The sequence below is a fragment of the Poecilia reticulata genome, linkage group LG7 (genome assembly GCF_000633615.1).
Source record: "Poecilia reticulata strain Guanapo linkage group LG7, Guppy_female_1.0+MT, whole genome shotgun sequence".
In the NCBI taxonomy this organism is placed as follows: domain Eukaryota; kingdom Metazoa; phylum Chordata; class Actinopteri; order Cyprinodontiformes; family Poeciliidae; genus Poecilia; species Poecilia reticulata.
Genome location: NC_024337.1, coordinates 14,674,805 through 14,699,668, shown reverse-complemented (window position 1 = coordinate 14,699,668; position 24,864 = coordinate 14,674,805). Strand labels below are relative to the sequence as shown.

The following is a 24,864-nucleotide window of genomic DNA, read 5'->3' as shown; positions in this document are numbered from 1 at the left end:
CCAAATCATTAATGAAAGTAAATGTAGTTATTAATTCTTAAACTGTTTTTGCAGACCCAAAGGTCTCATGAAGTGTAATTGCTGTCAAGCTGAATATTCAAAGAAGTAATCTTGTTATTTTTTATTTTTATTATGTGTAGGTTAAATTTGGAGAACCACTGGATCAGGACTCCCAGGAGCTGTTCGGGATGATCTGTCAGTTCCTCCATGACTTTCAAAGGGTGCACGCTGAAACTGCTTGAGCTGAAACTGTATTAGCATAAATTAGTGAGGCAGAAGTTTTCCGGGTATTATTTAGTCCCATTGTGGTGGGTATGATTGATGTCAAAGCTGATTTTGTACAATTACCACCAATTTGAGTTGTTGATTGGRTAATCAAATACAAATCTATAAACCRATGCATACACTAGTAACAGTCTAATGGTCACACATATATGTACCGTCTTCTACAAAGAGTAAATGAATGGTGAAGAAGAATCAGGAGAAATATAGAAACATTTTAATTTTATGACGACTTCTGCAGCATTTCAAATCATCATGAGCCGAGAAAAATGTTTTYTTGTTACAGSATTTTTTAAAGAGATCCTCAAGTTCCCTTTGTGACRTTTTCTATCATGTGCGCACAAGATTAAAAAGCTGTCAAAAGATGAAAATTCAAGGGCTCTGTRGCATAGTGATAGCAGAAAATAGTGAATCTTTTCAAGCCTGCCGTCAGCRTGTGAATCACTTATCAGGACATTTTGACAACGTTTGCGMAGRGATTATTGTTGGAAGGAKASCATGAGAGGGATTTTAAGAACATGTGGAGTTTTGTTGGACATTTTTAAGATGCTGAAGTTGGTCAAATACGTCGGGTAARAAACCTCAACGATACAAGTCCAGCCGGAAGCATCTCTGCCATGAGGTCAAGTATTTTTTGTACTTGTATTAAATGTAAACATATAAATGAAAGCAATATGCCTGTAACACAAAAAATAAATAATGCACAAAGAAAAGACTTGAGTTTTTATGATCCCTAAAAACAGAATTATCATCTATAATAAGTCAACGGCACGCTGACTCCCCTCCACATTCTGCTCAGTGTCTCACCTGCTGCAGACACTCTGAAGAGTCTTAGTCTGGATAAACWGGCCTTTTGACTGTCAAGCTAACAGCTTGTCAGAGTGCKGCAGATTCCAAAACTGATTAGTTGCATGTTAAAACAACCTAATCATGAAAAATAAAAGGAAATCGTGGCTTTTAATGTAGTTAACACTACCTTCATTTCTTTTATTCTACAGTTATGTCTATAAAAAGTGACTTGAATTAAAACACAGGTTGGTCTGTCATGCATTAGCAGGAATTTTCCAAACATATCTTAGTCTATTTTAGTCATTTGTCCCTATGCAGTTTTACATTTACATTGGAGTGGGATTTACTCAGTTCCATCACATTATAGCTACACATGAACACACACACCTACACACACATGCATGCCCACGCTGACAACTAAGGTGAATTTAGAGGGACGATTTAATCTGACATGCATGTTTTCATATTCTCTACTCATTCACATGCAGAACAGGCAGAGTTTTGAGAGAAAAAGGCTCCAGCTGAGATTTGAACAAAACATCTTCTTGCTATGAGGCAACAGTGCTTCCTGTCACTCCATGGTGCAAGTCCTTCAGGTGAAACGTATTTCAAAACAAAACACCGTTCATATATTTTACTATGATTTTGTTTTGTTTTACACCACATCACAATTACATTAGAAGGTTAAACCGGTCAGTTAGTTTTCAACGGTGCTGTTTATCTTCCACAATTAGCTTCTGGTATTCAGAACACATGAAGATTCAGTATTTGCCTGTACTTACTCAACTGGGCAGTATGATTATTTTATGCGGTGCAATGAAATAATCATATTGCCGTGCAATACTTTTACCCTCCCCATATCAACCTCAATACCAATCTGTGCAAGCACAATACACTTTAAAAAATGTTATTCCTTCTTTATTTAACCAGGAGTAACCCGCAGAGTTTAGAGTCTCATTTAAAGTGGTGACAGCAGCTTAAAAATCATTTTAAAAAAACTAATAATGAGAACAATGACATGTACGGTGATCCAGTCAAACAAACAAAATAATAGATCAAATATCAAAATATAAAAAATCTATATTTTTTATATTTGACACAATGTTTCAGATAGATTAGACTAACTCGATGATTCCACTTGTGAGACACGGATCATTTAAACCCTTTTCCCATCTCAGTCTGAGCCCTTGGCAGAGTGAACGGGAACAGGTCATCTGAACAACCATGGTAATCTTCTGGAACTTGGACGGGAGAAGGCCAGAACTTGTTTTTAAATAAAAATAAACCTTTTTTTTTTTTTTTTTTTATCTTTGCATCAAACCAAAGATAACATCCAAAGCATGACTACTACAAAGAATGAGGAGTCAGACTTAAATCTCAGAACTTTGTCAGTAGCATTTTAAACAAGCATTATATAACGTGCATGCCTGTTATCAATCAATGACCTATTTTAAGATCTATTGCTATGTTTAAGTAAATAAAAGCTTTAAATGAGAACAGCAAAATCCTTAGGAAGTAGTTTATTTTTGATAAAAGTAATGTTGGTTAGCTTGGCCATTGCTTTCCTATGCAATTCCACTCAATTGTCATCTCCCATCAGTGCTCTGTCTGGGATTTCTCCCATTGAGATGGATTTCTCCAACAGAATTTCAACCTGGAGTCAATCAGCGAACAGAAGGAGAAGTTGTGAACAATGACGCTGGTTTTCTGAACTGGTTTTGCTCGCCACTTCTCTTCACAGTGGGGGATGGTTGTTTACATCCAAGTGTTGAGCAATGGGATGGTTTTTACTGGGATAAGTTAGAGTGGTAGGAAGACTTTTTTAATCTAGGTTGGTGCTAACTGGACTTTAGCTTTTCTGTTGGTACTGAACTTTGTTTTTATCCTATCTGAATACCCCTTCAAGGAATAGTAGGACATTTACAAAACAGCTTCTGTTAAACTAATTTCAACAGAGCCGCAGTTGATATCACAGAAGAACAGTTTCAGCTTTCTGGTGACTTCTTATCTTACATTGACAGCACGGCACTATTCTTTAAAGTGAAATAAAAATGCAAAAAAACTTTCCACTCAATTCTCATCTCCCCACTGTGAAGAGAGAACAGCATTCTTGCAAACTTTCCTGTGTAGATAATTTATGACGGAACCTTTATGCAGAGTCATGTAGATATTCTTATAAACTGTAAATGTAAATCAATGAATTGATACATTATTATTTTACATTATTACATGTAAGAGGTTAGCTTGATATAAATTAGTACTTTGCTTGCTATGTTTGTTTTCAATTGAGCTTTTTATTCAAATTCTTAAGATTTAAATGAGGATTTATGCATAAAACTTGGAATAAAATGCCTTGCAGCAAGAAGGTTCTGGGTTCGATTCCCTGCCCCAGTCTTTCTGCATGGAGTTTGCATGTTCTCCCTGTGTACTCCAGCTTCCTCCCACAGTCCAAAAACATGACTATCAGGTTAATTGGTCTGTCTAAATTGCCCCTAGGTGTGAGTGTGTGTGTGCGTGGTTGTTTGTCCTGTGTGTCTCTGTGTTGCCCTGCAACAGACTGGCGACCTGGCACCAGCAACCCCCCCGACCCCACCGAGGGACAAAAGTGTCAAGAAAATGGCTGGATGGACTTTTGGTGGCAAGAAACTACTACATCCGAAGTCAAAGTACATCCACAAAATGCATCTACTTTGGTGACAGAGAACAGTAACAGTTCACCTCAAATAATTTAAAGGACACCGTCAGATTGGTATTTCTTTGTAGGGGATAATTCAAATATTGCTGCAGACATATCAATTAAAACTGCACCAGTTCTTTGATAGAATGAAAACTGAAAGAGACAACCTTCAGAGTCCTGCATTAATGGGTGTGATTATTTTGAACATTTAGTCAGGCTCAGGGATTTTTCTTCTTCTACGACATCAAAGGAAGCTCCAAGGCTCCCAGTGAGTCGGGAGCATAGTGGCTCTGCTGCAGAAACAACACAAAACGTTCCCCTAACGGACAGAACGGTCTTCCAGATGCTGGTAGAATGTGATTTACGGGCCTGATCAGAGAAAAAGAAAACCTGATGGCATAATGAGTGGAACCCTTTAATGAGAAGGAAAAGTTTGACATTTTTATTTTAGTGAGAAAATGACGACTTTAATTAAAACTCAGTGTGCAAAAACTGCCAGTTTGTCAGCAGGAAAGTCAGAAAAAAAATCGCTAAATGTTTCTTTCACCGATATTTATCTTAAGAATTAAAAAAAAAAAAATGTGTTAAACTGGCATCTAGACGGCTAATTAAATGTGATTCTTCTGCTGACATGGCATCAGTTTATTTTCAAAATTCAACACAAGTGAATTATTTATTTATTAGGAAAAAAGACACTGATAAAGCAACAAAAGTAAAATTTTGACAGTTTTGTCTTTCCTTTTGTTAAAATGCAAAACTGTTGAAAAGTGAAGCTGGACAGACACAAAAACTTGAAATTTATACAATAATGATTGAAAAGTTTCGGAATTTGGATAATATCAACTAACGAACAAGACTAACTTTCACCATCGTTGATTATTCTAAATTTGGGCAAAAAATGTAACAAAAAGTCACTTTTTAAATGTATCTTTCTCAACTAAATAGGAATAATGACTGGGCTATTTTCAAATTACTGTAAAATAGTTGCTCATGGGTCCATGGCGGATTTTCAGCTTTACAACAATTTGTATACATAATACACTTTTAATTAAAGTGTATTATGCCTCCTGCAGGATTTTCTAAATCTCACAGCCACTGATAATAAACATCTAGTAAAAATCTGGAAAACATTTTAAAAGAGCATTTGACTTTGACCAAACTGAACATTCAGGAGCAAGACATGTAAAGCAGCAGTTTGACAACAAAGAGATTTTGAAACGTATTTTTAACCCCTTTACTTAATGTGAAAGAATGAAAACTGTAAAGTTACAGTCTCTTATATTTTTTTGTGGTTTTGCGATGAAACTGAAACATTATCTCACAAGCTCCGAAAAAGACAAAGTGGAGTCTCTTTGTTCCAGCTTTTTTCTGGGTTGTATTCCCAAACACGCCAGAGACACGGAGCGATAATGTGGCAAACTCCTCAACACATCACTCCTCATTATCTTAGAACAATTCAAATTTATGCAAAACACTTTAATTTACAGACTAAGACTGTTTATGGCAATTTTCATCTGGATCTGGTGGAGATAATTTGGGATTTTGCGGAGGCAAAATTCAACACAAGATCTCAAATGTCACTGAAAACATCAGCAAATGTGGTTGACTTCAGCAAATTTGAGCCACTTGTACACGGCTTTCTCCTCATTTATCACTGACATATTAGATTGCATATTGATGTGAACTGTAATATTTAGAGTGAAATAGCACCCTGCTTGATATGTGTTACAAACAAAACAACAGTTTTCCACATCATATTTTTGCATCTTGTCACTCTCCCTTTTCAATATCAAACCACCAATTTACAATACTGCCAGTTGTGAGATTGTTGCTCTTTTAAACTTGACCTGCATTTTGGGCTGTAGGTGATGAATGTAGGTAAAGTCTGGGGATGATTTGGCAGATATTTATTAAAGATCAAAGCAATATTTAATCCATAAGTCATCTAAAATTCAGGATTTTCTCTTTTTTTAATTGACTCACTTCTTACCTATTTTCTCCTGCAGAAGAAAGTCATTAACAAACAGCAGAAAGTGAACAGAGGTTATTGTTCTATAATCAGAGGAGTGATTAGGCTGCATATTTGTAGAAAAACAAGGCTTCGGTTTCTTTTCAGACTGTGGATCATAACAGTGGCTTTTGTAGAGCAGAAATCTGCTGGAGACCTGTGCATTATGTGTCACCTTTAACAACTCTCCATCCAGGTTTTTACAATGGTAAGAGACCAAACAGCTGTGGCGTTCAGTTTTTGTAAACTGCACATAGTTGTAATTTAACCATTCTCAATAAATTTAACCATTCTCGCTCAAAGATAGCAGCCCTGCTGTAATGTGTTCAACTTTGTTGTTGTGTGCAGCTGCGTCAGCCTCACATTATACTCAGTGAAACCAGTTTTACATCATCAATGACATTTCTTGCCAGGCGAGAAATGTCAAAATCAAAACCTTCAAGCTCAGCTGAAACTTGCAGCTTTTTACATTGACAATAAATGTCCTCTGGAAAAGTTGCCAAATAAATTTAATTCTCAATGACAGGAAAAAACTTTGACAGAGACAAGACTGTAATAAATGTCAAAATTGGTGGTGGTAGTGTCATGCTGAGGATATGCTTTTGCAGCCAGATATACTTAGGTATTGCAGAGAATACCTACAATAGGGAATAAAGAGGTGTTCTTCTAAATTCTTAAACTTCACCTCAAAATACCTTGGTAGTCTAAACCTGGGGAAATATGAATGTGCCAGCAGAACAATGTAAAAGCAGCTTCTCCAAACATTCAAAAAGGTAAAAGTAAACCTGGATTTATTTGGCCACAGAACATTTGTTCACTACTTTTCTGTCAGTCTGATATACAAACTCATCAATATGTAGGTTGGGTTCAGTTTACATCTGTTAATGAARTGCTGCATGTGCTTGAGTGTCAGCAGTTTAGTGCTCCCCAGCCCAAATGTTACCTCAGGGGGCTTTGGTGTTTATTTTACAAGCTTGTGTACTTTAGGTGATACATCAGAATGTGTGAAAAGATGTTTGCATTTAATCAGGCTGTTCGGAAGAGCTTTACAAATGAAAAGCTAGCTTCTTTTTCAGGTACACGTGGCTCTGACGTTGTTAGGCTGAAATGAATACAACCCATCCAGCTGATTTGTAAGCAATGTGTTTTCAGACAGGCCGAGGGGATGTTTACCAAACCAGCACATGTCAACAGCATGGAAGAAAATCATTTGACAACTTGAGAGAAAATACAGACTCTTAACAACATCCTTTTCTTCATTCTGTTAGACTTATATTTATGTGAAGGTGAAAACATTCTGCCAAAGATTCATGTCTATGTACCAATGTAGACATACATCCACGTAAACTGGATGTGATGAAAACTTTGTGAAGACTTCTGAACAACTAAAGGGTGGCGAAAAATATTTTGCATCCAAACAGTGAAGAAAGAATTTTTACTGCAGGGAAGGTTTGACTTTTATTCATACTAAACCACTATGACATTCACTTGATAATAACTTAATGATTACATGCATTGGTCTCTACATGACGCATTTTATGAAAATGCTGCTACTCTTTGATTATGTGTAAACTTAAAAGTGGCTGACTAATGCTGGCTTACAGCATCAGTAAATTTCCTCAGCAAAATGTGAAAAAATATCAGTGATGGTTWACCGTTGCTAACGCCACTGACTGATTGCTAATCTTTAGCTTGACATCCAGGCTCAAAACGACATGCACTACTTTGTGTTTAAGAAAATATGAGTGTAAATGTAAATTCAGTCATGGTGTATAAGTGTCACTGCTGCTTTTTCTGAATTAACAGTGCTTATGCTACACAAACATGCATAAAATGGAACATGCAGATTAAATAATCATCTTTTCATGCCCAATTGTGTTTTTTTTTTTTACAATTAGCCAGTAATAGGCCTTAATTTCATGTGTCTTGCTTCCTTCTGTTGGATAAAAAATGTGAGTATTTTGTAACCCAGAGCGATTGGACAGCTGTACAAACTGATGAGGAGTTCAGCTTTGACTGGGTTTTTACTACTGAACAACTGAGGCTTATCATATCCTGTTTGTGTATTTATATTTGTTCATTTGGGGGACGCTTTTATCTAAAGCGACTAACAACTGAGGATATAACAATAAAGTTACAAAGCTACGTAGAAAGAAGAGCACTTTGCCAGAGCTGACAGATTCTGGCACTTATCCACTTTTTCTTGGATAAAGTTACAGAAGGTTGCACTCCTCCTGATACAAGTTTGTGTTGTAAGTTAGTCTCACAGAACAAAAAATAATGAGTGCACAAAAGTATGCTATGAACTTTCTGTCTGTCTTGGGCAATAGTTGTCTTGAGTGCATATTTGGTGTATATCTTAAAACTAATGTTGCCATTCAAACTAATCTTCACAACATGAATACTGTTTTCACTTAGAACTGGAAGAATAGAATATTCTATGCATCTACAAAGCAAAAAAATATATATATATGTTTTATTGTGCCTGTGCACTTTGCTTTATTGAATGTCAGAAATGTCTTGTTTTATCATCTCTGTCTGGCACGTGTGAAGAACAGACCATAAACTGACTTTGACTTTGACAGTAAAATAACAATGAACCTCGTAAACAAGCATTAAAATGGTTAATGGAATAATTCCACTCTTGAACACCACTTCAGCTTCATTGTATCATGGATCAAGTTGCTTTTAGTTAGTGGAAGTAACAGCTGTACTTTATGACTAAAACATGAGACTAGAAGATACAAGCTACTCAGGAAAATTAACTATTAATTAATATTAAAATAATTATACAGCTCATGTGCAACCGTTGAGCAAATATTTGTCTGGCAGCTGTATATTTTATACTAACACATTTGTCCCTGGTATAATGTTGTATTATCGCAGCAGATACTATGTAACATTCTAAAGCAGAACAGAAAATTCAAATGAAATACTACATAGACATTGTCAACCGTTTTAAATGTTTTATTTTAATTGCAAACGTTTCCCATTGGTCAACTTCAAATTTATGTGAAGACATAAAGAACTAAATAGATTTGTTTATAAAATATGTCTCTTACAGTCTAACAACTTTTATTTTTTTAAATTAAGTCTCATTCTAAACATACAGGCTATCAGTACAACTTTTTTATGTGGGAGGTCAGAGGTCACCATCATTCTAACCACCCACTGAAATCACAGTGATATCAATGCACAGATTTTAACCTCTTTGACATGACCCCACCGGGGTCAGTGATCCAATCACTGCTGTGTGTGATAGGTCAAAATAACAGATTGAATATAAAATATTACTTGTTTATTTGAATTTTTATTCAGCATTAAAATATTAGGATATATGCAGAGGCTTAATTTGGCTGCAGGTGGTAAAAAGAAAATATGAGCATTTGTATCCAGGTAGCCTGCTTCTCTTTAGCCTGGCTTGGTTTGACTCAGTCAGGTCTGGCATCTTATCTTATCCTGATTACTGAATTAGATGTGCCGACTATTACTGTGCTGCAGAGTCTGATGTTGCTGCATGAAATGTGGAGAAAAAACATTCTTAATTTTAGCCTGATTAGCCATGTTGAGAGAATACTAGCCTAAAGATACGATGGAAAACTGAACATCGAGAGAAAATGTCAGTCAGACGTGCAGGCAGTACAGCACTTATGGCACAGTTAGTCAAGAAGGTTGAAGGAGATGCAGCAAAGTGGCATTGCAAGCTTCACTGGTGGATCATATGGCATTATTTGTTAGATATTTATGTTAAATATAAATGATTAAACTGCAGAAAACAAATCTGCTCTTAGGGCAATTTAATCAAAGGCTATTGACACAATGCAATTCAACCTTTTGTTCAATATTCTTTAAAGCTGCAATATGCAACTTTTATAAATGTTTTAATATGTTTGTTAAATCTATCACTATGAAAAGATTGAGCCCCTCCAACTCCTGCCTGTGCTACTAGTGCTGTCTGGAGAAATTCACTGCTCCCATCAAAAACAGCCAATCATGGGAGCATCTTAGTGCTGTCAATCAATCTAGTGAACATGTTGCTAAATGTGGTAACAGCAGAGAAACAACTCAGAATTACAGAAAACTGTTTATCTGCTGTCATTGGTGGCCATGCAAACTAGCCTTAGCATTCACTCTGCAGACAGGAAGAAGCAGTTTCACAGCAGAGAGGAAGTGGGAGGGGTGGGGGGGGCACAGTCATGACGACAGCGCCAAGACCCACCTCTAGGTTGTGATTGGTTGTTTCTAGTTAGCACTATACGTACTGGAAGAAGGCAGAGGAGCTTGATTTTTGTGTGACAGTTTCAACAAAAATGTAAAAAATTATTATTTTTTTAATGAAAGTTACATACTGCAGTTTTAATTTAAGCTTAAGCTAAAATAATAAAGTAAGAGGCTACTTTTCACCCTGCAGACAATGTAAATCCTAAAGGTTGCTCGGATGTTTTTGATAAAATTTCATTTCTTTAGAGGCTTCACGCAGCATTGCAGAGAAAGAAAAGAGGTGTGAGTCACCTGACCTTGGGGGTCTGGGTTACTACCAACGCTGCTTGACTGGAATTTCAAATAAATAAAAAGGCATTTAAAATCTTTTTGGTGGTTTAGCGGTTGTTTTTGTGGAGCTTATGAATAGTAGGTTGCGCTTTATTTCACAGACCTTGCTGACTTAATAAATACAAAGACATTCATTATTTAAAATCAAACGTTTTCATTTAAAAAGAACTCCAGAAACTTAAAATTTTGCTCTGTGCTGAGTTAAAGGCAGATTTTTGATTCTTAGATGTGAGGTTCTGTGAAACCAAGATCAGTAGCAGTATCCTTCATTTGAGAAGTGAAGAAGTGTGAAGAGATGTGGAGGACGAACAGCTGGTAAGTTGCACCTGCAGTTTATTAAAACTCTTTCCAGTTCTCTACTTGTTAGGAAACTCAATTAAGTGATAGAACTGATCGGATGTTTAGGTGAGAAAACAGAGTCAAACTCAACTGTCTCTAACAGAGCAATAGATGCTAAATATTTACAGATACATTTATTATAACTTTGCAGGACATCAGCTAAGTGTCACCTGAGCGTGCCAACTGCAGCAATGCTTTTAATTGTCTTATGTTTGAAAAAGTAAAGTTTGTTTTTATTTACTTGTTTTCAGCAAGCAAGTAGTCATCATTGTATTTTGCTAAATAAGGTATTTCAGTTACCTGCTGATTATTTTATAATTATAGTTTCAGGCACAACTTTAAAAACGGAGTATTTTTAGCTTTCCCATATTTTTGTGTGGAGACGTCTAAAGACATTTATGCCTTTTTAACTCGTGAGACCAACAACAGCACCTTGCTATCTGCATCAGACACAAACATATCTTAACTGTAGCAAGGTTTCAAGAAAAAAAAAAGAAAGAGAAAAGGTGAGACAGCTTTTCAAAAGAGACATGATTATCCTATCCGAGAGTGACTCATTAGTAACCATGTTAATGAGCTTGTTCATTAGGGAGCAGTTTGCTTATTTGAGTGGTGAGACAAACAACTTCACAATAGACTGAGTCATGAGGCGACAACGTAGGCTCTCCTTTGCTTCAATGAAACTAGAGACAGAAACTAATCGTCTCCTTCTGCTGTATTACATATCATAATATTAAATAACTCTGACTCCTGAGGGTATAAAGAGAAACTTTGAAAGATACGGACATAATTAACTTAATATGAAGAGCAAAACGGGTAAATAAATAGATGTGTGCAGTCATCCGGGTTAGAACTTTAACTCATATTGAAAAACCAAGACAGGCATGGAAAGAAAATAAAATCGGATCTAAAAACGAGCTCTGAACTGAGGCTCAAACCGAGATCCGTCCTGCTGCGAAGCAAGAGTGATTACAGTGTTGACATGATCAGAGCTGCACAACCGTCCGTCATCACTAGACTCTCTGTGCAGATCCTCCTGTTCCTTTAATGTTGACCGTTTACTGAAATAAGGAATTACCTGAAGGAGAAGAAAACCTTATCGCTGCTGCATTTACTAAAGGAGATTATTTTTACAGTTTTAATCTGAAAATTAAATACAACCTCAGACTTGTTGAATAGTTCTTCACTCCAACAATCTGAAATACTATAATGCATTCAACACAAAATGTTCAAAATGTTATCAGTGATACGGTCCGTCTGTCGGTCCGTCCGTCCGTCCAGAGCCACTGCCATAGCACAGCAATGATGCATTGCATTATACCATGCAGCTCTGTGACAGAATGATTATTAAGATATTAGATATGTTTGTATTTCCGTCTCACAGCAACTATAGACTTAGGTTCTCTGTCCTGTGTGGTTCTCTGTTGTCCTGGTATGAACCGGTGATGTGTCCGGGTTGCACCTTGATCTACTTCTGCTGAAACTGAAAACAATCTAGCACATATCCTACCAATGTTTGACTGTGATTTTTGGAACATTTTCCAACAATACTGCTCAAAACATTCAGCAGGAGCAGTTGATAAAATGTCTTTGCAAAATATATCAGCTAAAATTCGCCACTGTTTAGATTGACTCTTGAACTAACAGTAAATAAAGATCTACAGACTTTAAAACTCCAAAGGAGCTGAAAACTTATTTTATTTTATTGACTAGCTTTTGACCAATTAGACTTGTATACATTTGAGTTTCATGTTGTTTACAATGCAAGAAATCGAGTTTAAAACAGGGGAGAAATTCTTTCAACTTATATGGAAAGTTCTGCCTTTTGAAGATATTCATAATTTGACAGGAGATTCTCTGATGTCAGGAGCCATGAAGGTTCCTTCACTGACTCCTTTGAAAAACCACAGATCCACGCACTAACTTTGAAAAATGTCCAGTCCAGCTGCGCGCGGTGAGACTACAACGAACCACAATATTAGATTGAAACTAGAGTCCTAGTCTGGACAGATCTGGACAGATGCAGATGTTTTGATGAGATGTTCTTTAAAGCACTCAGGCTCCCAGAGCAGAGACAGAAAGTGAAAATTACCTGGGAACAATTTCCTCGAAGATTATGTTTCATCTAATGTATGCTCTTATTACTGTCAGCGGATCAGAGTGTACTCTGAGATTGTGAAGATCAAATTAATTTTGAAGAGAATGAGGAAATGTAGTGTAAGCTTTGGGACATTTACGCACAGATAGTTAATTATTCTCGTGCCACACGTGTGTGCGTAAAGTGGAAGTCTGAGCGCGCACAAAGGCGGAACATCACATCACTGCGGGAGCAGCTGTTACCAGATGCGTTATTCGGAGTAGGAGTCAGGGCTATGGACGGTTCATCGATTGATTTCACTGGAACCATTTTTCATCCAGCTTCCACGGTGGTCCACTATGGTCTCGTCCACGATTCCTGAATGAATTCTAACTGAAAATGATCACATTTTTGCTTCTTTTGTTTCTGCGGAACGTCATTTAGATCTAATAAGGATTCATTGTCACTGATGCTTCGCTCGATTATGGCTCTTTTTTGGGTCCAGTAAGAGAAGCTCACAGCGTCAGACGCGTCTGCGGCGGTGAAGACCCGTGGAGGGACTGGAGAACTCGCGGCGCGCAGGAGAAGGTCTCTCCCTCTCTTCAGATCGGAGCTATTACAACAGAAAACGGAGCGCCATGGTGAACTCGCTCATACTGCTGCTCAGCTGGACGATGATCTCCGGGGTTGCGAGAGCTCAGAATGATACGGAGCCGATCGTCCTGGAGGGAAAATGCCTGGTGGTGTGCGACTCCAACCCGGCCACGGACTGGAGGTCCTCGTCCTCTCCGCTCGGCATCTCCGTGCGCGCCGCCAACTCCAAGGTGGCTTTTTCTGCAGTCCGGAGCAACAATCATGAGCCGTCAGAAATGAGCAACAAAACAAGAATAATCTACTTCGATCAGGTTATAACCTTTTTTATTGTTGTGATGATTAATGTTATTTAAAATGTGTTTTAAAACTGATGGATGCGCACTACATCCGTTTTAATATTCTGCCAATATGTTTTCAATCCAGTTTTACTCCTTTGGCTTTTTGGTAAAACTTGTCTCTGACGTGATGCAGAACATTAAAATGTCATTGCAGGTTTTTATTGCAGCTGCACCCTGGAGTTTAGTTTGACGGTGGTCGCAGCTGACACGCAGATTATGTGGTTGTCCGCACGCAGATCCGAAAGTAACCGGATCTTGTGTCCTGTATTAGCCCGCACACACACACACACACACACGCAAACAAGCACCCCCTCCCCACACACACACACACGCACGCACACGCCCACACACACAAGCACACGCACGCACGCACACACACGCACACCTGTGCTTCCTACCATCAGCGCCATGTACGCGTAGCGCTCACCCAGAGCCGGTTCAAGGCTGCGGCTTAGGGCCCTCCCTCCCCCCGCCGGCAAGGGGCCCCAAAGTTTGAACTTGTTACACAATTTATAGTTTTTAATGCTTATCAGTTGTTTAACTTAAAGGACCAGCTTTCTTTAAAAACTAAAAACTATTTTTTTTAATGCTTGAGGATTTATTGCACTATGGTAAATAAATTATTTATATATTTATAAACAGAAATGTATTCAGATTTAGCAGTTAGATTGAACTTTCAATAAACAAAAACAGGGCTTATTTTAAAATAATTAAAACCAGCAACCTGCAAGTTTTTTTCTCAATAGCTGAAAATAAACTTAGTGTGACTTTATGTTTATTGTTGTAGCTTCTGGATTTCCCTAAAGATGCTCATCATACACGGTGACGGTTCTGCTGTGGTGTAACAAAACCACCAACGTCCAAACCTCATTTCATCATTATCTCAGTGGAAGCACATCCTATGGAAGCATCTTGCTGTCACAAAGAAAATATTTTTTAAACGTGTTATAACATAATAATTATATTGTACAATAATAATTATATTGTATATAATAAATGTGAAATTTCATCCAGAAGGTGGCGCTAGTTTGCTTTTAGTGTATGGATAATGAGGATAGTGCACATGAATGAATGAAGTTTTCCTACTTGATTGATCTACTTGGACAGATACGGATGTTGCTGCGCATTGTGGATGAAATCATATAGTATGCAGACTCTCAGAAGTTTTCTACACAGAATGGGACTGAACAGAAGGAAAAATCAGTCCAATCGTCTAGATGTGGTGGCTTTCCTAGTGACCATTTAGGTCACGGGAGGCATCATGTATATATGTCTCACCACCATAAATATGTTCAACATTGATATGTTGTGTCTCAGAGTGCAAGGAAACATTTGTTAAAATGTTGTGATCCCATTAGTGTGGAGCGAAAGCAAAAGAGCGACGCATTTATGTAAACCTGGACCTAATTTCATGTGACCTGTTGATTCCCACAACATGGTTTCCATAGGAGTCACAACAAAGAGCTACCCATATTATTAGCCCCAAATTAAGCTGCTCTGCCAACTTCTTTTTACTGTCGAGTACCATAAATGTAGACAGTAGAATATTACAGTCATCTGGATGAACTACTCATGTCTGTAGCTTTTAAAACTTTTAAAAAGTGTATAACTCAGTCCATTTGACAAAATAGCAGGCTTGTTACCTGGCAACCTGACATATGAAGAGATAATTTGGGCTAGCACCCTATTTAATGTATGCTGTCATAATAAATTAATGTCTAAATGACCATGATTCATATGTTTTCCCAAGAAGAACATTTTAAATAGCCTATTGTTCCCAACGTTATGCCTACTGAAAGAAGCAGGCAAAAGCAAAAACACAGTTTGTGATATGTTTACTTCTGTATATGAATGAAATAATGTCAGGTGAACAACTCATACTCTGAGATATAACCAATATTACCCATATTTGATTGTAACAATAATAAGTGTGTACACAGAATTTTGACCTACTTATTTGTTCAGAATGTATAAACAGTCTCTGACAATAAAAAATGAATAATTAATTATAAACCAATCTGTCCGAGAAGAGGGACAGTTTACTTTCTTGAGGTTTATGACTTGTTATGAAAAAAAAATGCCTGAAATCACCCATCATGCTTTGGCTTTCCTTACATAAGAGAACATAACAAGATTAAACATTCAAATACATTTTTATTGAAGAAGAAAACTGAAATTACATTCTAGAACTGTTCTGGGACATGAAGCATAACTTGTTCTAGCCAAACAAATGGCACAGTCCTCATTGTTATATCACTAAAAGCCTCTTTACTGTTATCTGTAATTATCAGAACACAAACTCCACCGTATACTTTTTATATTCTCTTGTGGCATTTAAAAATAACAAGCAGATGCTCGTCTCTGCAGGAATCCGGAAAAATATGGTGGAAACACACAAGACAGATTCCCTAAAATGACATTTTCCCCTTGGTTTCTCCTACACTACTGGCTCTAAAATTCATTTTTGAGTTTATAGCTTCTAGGGGAAAATTGCAAAGTGATGAGTCTCCTTGAGTTTTTGCAACTGTTTTGCATTAAATAGATGTAGAAGCAATCCGCCCATAAAGTCCAGCACATGTGAGAAACTCAAACTTTATATCAGTTGTTCTCCCATCAGCTGTGCACACACCTGATACAGAAGTAGTAAAATTGATTGAAAGAAATATTCTCTGTTGTTATCATTCAGATCACCAGAGAAGTCCAGGTACTGACTTTTGGAGGTTTTACTCGGATTTAACTTGAAGTAATTTGAGTGGAAAAATCACAAAACGGAGTTTCTGTATCAGTAAGTGATGCTTAAGACTTAACTATAGTAGATTAACGCTTCCCTTTATATAATCCATTCAGAGATAAGGTAAATATTGATCAGATTATTAATTAAAGTGCAATACTGTTATGTAATAGCTTGGATTTGCTAATATCAATATATTTCTTAAAACATACTCAAAACCACAAAAGTCAGACAAAGTTCAGAACAGTTAATTTACAATTATATTGAAATAAAGTAAAAGTAATTTCACTTAGTAAGCTAAAAATATACAGTAGACCATTAATTTATTTTGAATTTCTTGCCTACGCTCAGCAGACAAAGCAACTATTGGAATATATATTTCAATGTAACAGTTGCTGTATTTTAAAGAAGCAACATGATTTTTGATGAAAATACATGCTGTTTATATGAATATACAAATTAATTATAAGGGCAATTAGGCACATCTGAATAGAGGGCATAATTTCTACCTATATTAGCTTTTATGTGAAGTCAGCTGCACAACATGTGGCTTGTTTTAATTTTCTTCTACTTTTCCCACATCACCACCAATATTCACTAGACAATTTTTTTTGGTGCAAAAAAATTCTAGACCTTGAGATGGAGGTATTATATTATAAACTGTGTACATTTTGTATTTTTGTCATGTTTTGCGTCTCTTTCATAAGACATATTGGATTTTAGGGCAAAAGAATAGTATTTGAGGTAATTGTTGTGACAAGAAATGTCAAACTACACCAAAAGAGACTTGATGATTTAAAAAGCTCTACTGTGGTTGGTGACAGGCATAACTGGAGGCAGATACAACTTATTGCCTTAGCATTCTTGGACTGTCCCTGCAGTCTCAGCATGAAAGAAGAGCCCAAACATGAAAAATCACAAAAATTACACGTACACTGGCAACATCAAGTGTTGGGATCCCTGAAACAGTCGTCTGCCGTCTAGTCTGAATTGCACCCCGTGATCTTTTGACGTCTCTGCATAACGGTCTGGTGTGTGAATTCAGCGGATCCCATGACTAGATTTGCGAAGGTTTCTGATTCAGCTTACGTTGGTTTTTGAGCAGGTGCAAATCAGGAGGGTGTGAAACTGCAGGTAGGAAGAGCATTGCTGCCTACATGAATTAAAATCCACTAGCCTTCTCTTTCCGTTTTGCTTTAGACACTGTAGCTCTAATGTGACTGTAGTGTGCAGAAAAACCTTTTAGTGACACCATGAGACGGTTGTAAATGGTCAGTCGGAGATGCTGACAGGCATATTCAGGTAACATAGGTTTCAACATGCAAATGCCTGAAAAAATACTTATTTGTCTACATTCGTATTGTCAGTAGATTATTTTGTGCATAATACAACATGACAAAGGCTCTAGATCATTTCAGGTTTGGGGTTGGCAATGGAAAATGTGATGTGGCCATAAACGACAAAACAAATAAAAACCCTGGAAACCTTTGAATGCATTTTTTAATCCACCTAAAAACAACAGTTAAATGTTTGGCGAATTGTGTCATTTCTGTCTGACCCTAGAGACACTCACGGGAGAGAATCCGGCATGGTTGATAACTCTTTTTATTTAATCATAAAAGCCATTTGAAATAAGGCCTTTATTGAAGTATTGAATAAATAAGGACTGTTGTCACAATACATACTGTTTTTGCTTTTTCCCTTTTCTCCCAGGTGCTTGTGAATATAGGAAACTACTTCACATTTGAGTCTGTCTTTCTGTCCCCAAGAAAAGGAGTCTACAGTTTTAACTTCCACGTCATCAAAGTGTACCAGAGCCAAACTATACAGGTACTGTCTTCATTTAGTTCACACGCCATTTTCTGTAAAATGGCTAAATGTATTATAGCAATTCTTCTAAAAAATATTAGCTGACACAATTATATCAGCTTTAAAAATTGTTAATCATCAAAAATTTTAAAAATATGTAATCTGAATATCACTTTTAGCAATTTTGTTTAAATGGGTGAATTTAACATTTTACACATACGCCATCCTCAAGATGAGCACGAATGATACAGAAGTAAAACAAAAATATATGATACCTTCATTTTAGGATGCTTCCTTTCAGTGGAATTGGTAATAATGCATCCATGACAAGTGGAAAAAATAACTTATTTTATAAATGTGGTGTAGAGGAAATGCCAACTGGAAAAGTCTGAGGTGTGTCCCTAACACAGCATGGCTGGATTGTTAGCCGGGTCACTGAACCCATTAATCAGAGTTAGATTTTTCTAACTTCTAAAGGACCATAGTTCAGGTGGACACAATATAATGACATCTTCTAGAAACACACCATATTTACTAAAAAAAAGTGTCAGTTTGCAGATTGATAATCATTTGATGGAACACTTTTCTCAACATCACACACTCCTTATGCAGACTTCTCTATAATTATGAGATCACTAATTGGCCAAAAGATTTGAGAAAGCCAAGCTGATAAGTGTGTATTGTACATACGTGAGTATATTCCCTTCAGTGCCTTCATGGGCCTGAAAAGAAATAAGGCTAGTTGGTTAACTGAAGAACCATGTTGATGTAGTGGAGCAGATAATAAAGCCTAAATATAAAGTCATTCAATCAAAAATGTTATACATTCATCACACCAAAGGGTTTGGACTCTGGGCAGTTTTTGGTTAAAAAAAAAAAAAAGCAAGAGGAAAAAATATCAGATCTTATTTTTTGGTCAATCAGACGAACAGCACTACCAGAACCAGACTAATAGAATAGGTGTTTTGTTAACCAGCACAAAAAAAATCTTTTCACCAGGCATTAGTCATATCAACCACAAGACAGCTCTGTCAGCTCAGGAAGGAGCCGTTCTTACTGCAGCAGTTTTAATAGTGGCAGCAATTCACCTTGGATTTTATTGGATTTTTGCTTTTCCAATGCCCCACTGCTCCTTTAAATCTCATTAAATTGGTTTAGTAGTCTAGACCACTGGTTTCCTAATTCGGGGTTAGAACCCCACTGGGGTTTGTGAATCAGCAAGTGTGGAGTCCAGAACCCCTCTGCACCACACTGATAATAGAAAGCACACTTATGCTGTGAATGTTATATGTCAATGTTAAATAGATAAAAGTAACATATTTGCTCATGATTATGTTTCTGCTATCAGAACGCTCTTGTTTAATTGACCTTCTGGTCTGATTAACTTGTAATGATGGTCTTTTCCACCAGTATTCTGTTGCACAGAGCCTGAAAAGTTTGGAGATCACTGGTCTAGACAAATGGCAATGAATATATACCTGTATAAAAGCAGAATCAAAGTATGTATAAAAATAGTCCCATAATAAATTGAACTATACTTATTTGAATGATCATTTAATACAAAGAAAAACAACAAATTATAGCAAACACATTTTAGACAGAGAGGAAGTTGGGTCCCTTTGTTGTTCAAGTAACCAAAAGTCTCCATCACAGAGGGAAGCATCTTGCTTCTTGAAGGAATTCCCAAGGCTGTTTCTGATTTCACATTTACATGTTCTTCAGAGGCAAATATATAAAAGTTTGAGGAAACATTTTCCTCAGCTGCTAGTATCTTCACTTGAGACTGCTATCTTTACTAGTAGTCTCAAACCAGCCAAAGGTGAGTGGTTTCCCTGAAAGTTCATCCAATTTGAAAAGCTCATCTGAGGATGCAGTCAAACTTTAGACTGACAGAATATTATTCTATATTTACCAGCACACCACTGTCTTAACTTTAATAAATGTCTGTGTTGCAGTTTTGTGCTTGTTGTTTGTACCTTATTGTCATTAATTGTTACTTTCTTGTGGATTATTCAGGTTAACTTGATGCTAAACGGAAAACCAGTCATCTCTGCCTTTGCAGGCGACAAAGATGTGACTCGTGAAGCTGCCACCAATGGAGTTCTACTTTACCTTGAAAAAGAGGACAAAGTTTATCTGAAGCTGGAAAAGGGAAATCTAGTGGGCGGATGGCAATATTCAACGTTCTCTGGCTTCCTCGTTTTCCCTCTGTAGAAGAAAATAAAAAGCAAGGAAAAAGAAAGGACAATTGTAAGTCTACAGACTTCTTCATAATGTGTTGTCACAGTATAATCAAAACATTGCTGCTTCATCTGCTGGATTCAGCCAGACTGAGAAATGACATGAATAAATACATCACTACATGGAAAGGAAATGACTTTGGAAAATGCTCAGATTCTGGGGAGAAGTCAGGTTTGGATCAAAAAGACTTGAAATATTCCTAATCGCTACCATCTGTTTCTGTCACTCAAGCAGCCCCAGAGAAGAGCACTTGTAAAAGACACTGTTCAAACTTTGATTTGATGAAATATGCTTAGGATGCTGTGATTTTATTTTGTTTTTGTGCCACGATTATGGAGTTTAGTTTCATCTGCTTTTGTTGGTGTAAACTGTATTTGCCTTTGTTGGCTGTATCAACTACCATGACCAATGTATACATATGAGAACATGAGTGCAAGGAATCTTAACCAGACCAGTAACACAAAATACTCGGTTTCTGAGTTTGTTGGAGCAGTAACTTATTTTAGAATCCGTCCAAGACATAAATGAACTAAGCCACTTCTTAGCATGCCAACAGAGGCTTAAGTTTTCTAAATGCCTACTTTTATAAATTTCTATTACTCCCTTCAATTTCAGTGTTGTAGGAAGAAATGCTGCGATGCATGAAAAGGATCCAGAATCTCCTTCCCACCCTTGAACACAGAAGCAGACAGAATTTCATGAGCTATCGCTCAGCTAGCGCGCTATTGATTTTTCATATATGTCAAAAGGTTCCATAGCATGAGCGGTGTAGCTTTTACACACCGCGTACACTACATGTGTACCACATCAACGGTGTTTTTGCAACTGCTACTCATTATTGCATCAGTGGCACAACAATTACTAACCGTTTCACATTCAACACTATGTAGACAATCTGTCTGCGCTAATGAAGAATCACTCACCTCAAGCTGCCAGATACTTGAAACTTAAGAAACTGACAACTTGTACTTTATGACTGACAGATATCTGAGTTGACCAGATAAGAATGTAGTGTAGGGCAAATACTGATCTCATCCAAGGATCAGTATTTGAGGACTTTACTGGGGAATGTAAATCCAAATTATTTGTGGAAAATAGTTAAAAATACTTAAAATATTCAAATGAAATGCAACTTTGGAAGCTGAAATACTTGTGGGAAATGCTACCTAACATGATATTGCATTGTATTTGGAAACCAGCCAATCCAAGAGTGCCATTCATTTTCCTGGTTTTGATTGGCTGTACCCCCAGTAGTGAAGAAAGACCATAGATGTTTGCTCCTGCTTCCCAAGACTGTTTCCTCTGTGCGCATTAATACATATTAAATGCTGTGTTTGAACTATCAGAGGGGTCACTAAGTATTTGCAGATTCATGAGTTGTTGTGGTCCCTGACTTCTGGAAAATGGAGTTTAGATCTGTGATATGTCAGGTCGAGCTTTACATCTAAGCCATACTTACAGATACCAGCGGGCCTCTGCAGTTCTACAAATGCTAAGGAACATCTTCATAGTTTGATCATAGTCTTAAGTACATGACATGAGTTCAGTCAGCTCTGCTGCTTGGGTCACACTTTAGGTACATTGTAACTTTACAGGACTACAAATTAATTTCTTCATATAATCAATCACCAATTTGTCTTAAAGTCGACCAAAACTGACAGGCCATTATATTCAGAAAACCAAGTCAAAACAAAATGAACAGCAACTTTAATGAATGCTATATTTAACATTATAAATTCCTGGAACAAAAACAAATAAGTCTTACCAAGTGCTAGTTGCTTTATTATATAATGTGAAGTGAATAATTTGTCAAGCATAACATTATGTTGTACTGTCTATTTTAAGAAATGATTTATTTGCTTATAAGTGACAAGTTTTGTTAAAATATAAATGTTAGGGCATGGGCTGCTGTTTCTAACAGAGATTCCAAATCCACTTTTGGCATTGATTTAAATTTGACTAGACTTCCAGAGGGAAGAGAAAGGATTCTAAAATAAATAATTTATTATAAGGTGCTCAGAAATCTCATGTTTGAACATTTTGCTGAGTCATATTAAAAATTTGTGATATGTGTGACCTTAAGAACCATAAAATTATTACAGCTGAGAAAACAAACATTGACTACAAGGCAGAAGACAAGTAAAATAACCACAAACATCATATGTAATATTCCATCCATATCCCTCTCCCTGTCCATCAATCTGGTGTTATCCTGATTGAGCAGGTCTGTAATTAAGGTCAGCTGCCGTGTAATCCAGTTGGCAAGTGAGGCAGGCGCCTATTTTTCCACATTCCTGGCATCGTAATCTAGCTCTGGGGATGACTTAATTTCCAATAAAACTTGCTTATTATAACTTTAAGTGTGCAAACAGCATCTCTTTTTGCACAATCAGCTTGTGGTTCATGAGCCTCACAGCTGAAAAGGCAGGTGAACATGCATTTCACTTGTAAATTCTTGCAGCAGCCTAAGTATAACAAAACTTCTGTTGAATTTAAACATTTAAATGTTGCTACTCAGCTCAGCGTGCGATGGCTTCTCTGCAAACGTAGAAGCAAATTTACTCCTTTTGTAAACTATGGAAGTCACGATTAGCATTGTTTCAACCAGAAAACAATCTCTCATGTGAAATGCTGTCTTACACTAATTAAAATAATGGTTCTTAGTTCTTGTGCATTGTTCCTTTATTTTCTTGTTTTTGAATGATGAACTATCCTAAATATCACAATCATTCTGTAAGAAGCTATAAAACACGGTGACGGACTGTAAGGTAAGAGGTGATATTTATCATCCTGATAGTTTACAGTGACACACATCAGAAACTGTTGGAGAAAATAAGACAGGTTTTAACAGCAAATCCAGAATATTCTCTGATAAAGTTCTGTCCCAAAAGGTTCTTTCCAAAGAACAAAACATTAAAGCATTTATCAAACTCCTCAGTAGAGCTTCATGTTGGTTTGCTGATTTTAATTGTCACAGAATTGAAACAAATGAAATGTGTATCAGCTCAGTTACATTTGGGGGTGAAATTCCTTGCTAATGGTTCACAGTGCTGCTAAAACTCCTGTGGCTTCAGTGGGTGATTATTTTAATATTTATACAAATTATTTTTTTCAGTAAATGTTTAATTGTATACATCAGTGTACTCATGTATTAAAGAATAATAACATTGAATGATGAATAAACATTGTTTTTTTTAAATGGATTCAGATCTTGTTCAGCTTAAATTGCCTGGAAAAACATTTACACAGTGGACAGTTTTTTATTTGAAATCCACAAGCTTTTTTATTTCTTTGGAACTTTATGTGCTCTACCAACACAAACAAATACAAGGTAAAAGGAATATTAAAACACATCCAAAAACATGTGGCACAACTTCACCTGCCCTCCTTTACCTCAGATTAAATCCAGTGCAACACCAAGCACTGTGCCTCTCCTCTTCACAGTTCAGTATTTGTAGATTCACCTACCTGCAGATTTTTCTGTGGATCATAACTTAAAATTTTTTCCCAGAAAATCTGAAAGAAGATGCAGCTTGTGAAGCTGAAAGCGCCATTGTGAAGTGCCATTCATGTTCCCTGCTGCTGATTGGCTATCAGCTCATGTTGCCATGATTGCAGAATCAAAGAGGCGTGGCTTTCAACTCAGAGGGGATTTTCCTCTGCGATGTTACAACCAGGGATGTTGCAATCTTCACACATGCTGTCCAAATGCATTTAGTGCTTTAAATCCAAGAAAACGTTGTTGTTAAACTTCCTCAGCATCTTACTAAATGCTTTTCTTTATTTTATTTTTTTTCTGTTTTGGTGTCTGAATCGCTTTAGGTATTGCTTGTCTAAACCAGATAGTGCAGTACTCGGTTTGACATGATATGTACACATGAATATGTCACAATGTTCTCTTTTTATTTTTTCTGTATGGAACGTATGATTCCATTGTGCAAATATAGCAGCTTATGTTGTCTCTTTTCATTCGATGTGCCCTTTAATCTCCTATTTATGAGGTCAGTTTCTCAGAAATATCTTGAGTGAATGTAAATAATAACTATGAAGGCTCAGACTTTGTGAAAGCTGATGCAAAACAGTTTTTTTTATCATGAAGATCCTCATTGTTTTAAAGGGTTTTCTTTAATGTTTGAGAATGTCTGTCAGTGTTTCAATTACACACAAGATGGCGGTGACCTGGAGTTCTCACACTGCAAAACACAAACTTAGTGGACATTACTTTATCAAATATGATGCAGATTTTGTGTAACGATAGCTTGTCTTAAGAGCATGCCAAGTGTGTTCAGTCAGAGCTAAAGGTCTGGTTGCTACTAGTTAAAGGAATAATATCACCATTTTAACTCAACACAATCAGATTTAAAAAGCATCTCAGCATAGCAGTGAGTGAGTCATTCGGCATTTATTAAACTGCCAGTCAGAGTTGTT

The 24,864-nt window shown here is 36.8% G+C and overlaps 2 protein-coding genes across 2 annotated transcripts in view; both read left to right on the top strand.

Annotated features, from left to right (window-relative positions):
- Positions 1-278, top strand: part of LOC103467843 (formin-like protein 13) — a 40,245-nt gene extending 39,967 nt beyond the window's left edge. Inside the window, exon 17 of the mRNA XM_008414551.2 lies at positions 141-278. Within this exon, the coding sequence (XP_008412773.2) occupies positions 141-242 (102 nt within the window). The 3' untranslated portion in view covers positions 243-278. The remainder of the gene's footprint in view (positions 1-140) is intronic.
- A 12,167-nt stretch (positions 279-12,445) lies between these two features.
- Positions 12,446-24,398, top strand: cbln4 (cerebellin 4 precursor). The gene is made up of 3 exons (XM_008414552.2): positions 12,446-13,628; positions 18,100-18,216; positions 20,212-24,398. Exons 1-3 carry the CDS (start codon positions 13,362-13,364, stop codon positions 20,407-20,409), a joined length of 582 nt encoding a protein of 193 aa, XP_008412774.1. The 5' UTR covers positions 12,446-13,361; the 3' UTR covers positions 20,410-24,398.
- Positions 24,399-24,864: the final 466 nt, after the last annotated feature.

What these genes read in the sequence shown, in the direction of transcription:
- cbln4 (XM_008414552.2), top strand. Translation starts at nt 13,362, where the DNA reads ATGGTGAACTCGCTCATACTGCTGCTCAGCTGGACGATGATCTCCGGG. An exon ending in GAATAATCTACTTCGATCAG is followed by an intron (nt 13,629 to 18,099) that starts GTTATAACCTTT and finishes CTTTTCTCCCAG; the next exon opens with GTGCTTGTGAATATAGGAAA. An exon ending in ACCAGAGCCAAACTATACAG is followed by an intron (nt 18,217 to 20,211) that starts GTACTGTCTTCA and finishes TGGATTATTCAG; the next exon opens with GTTAACTTGATGCTAAACGG.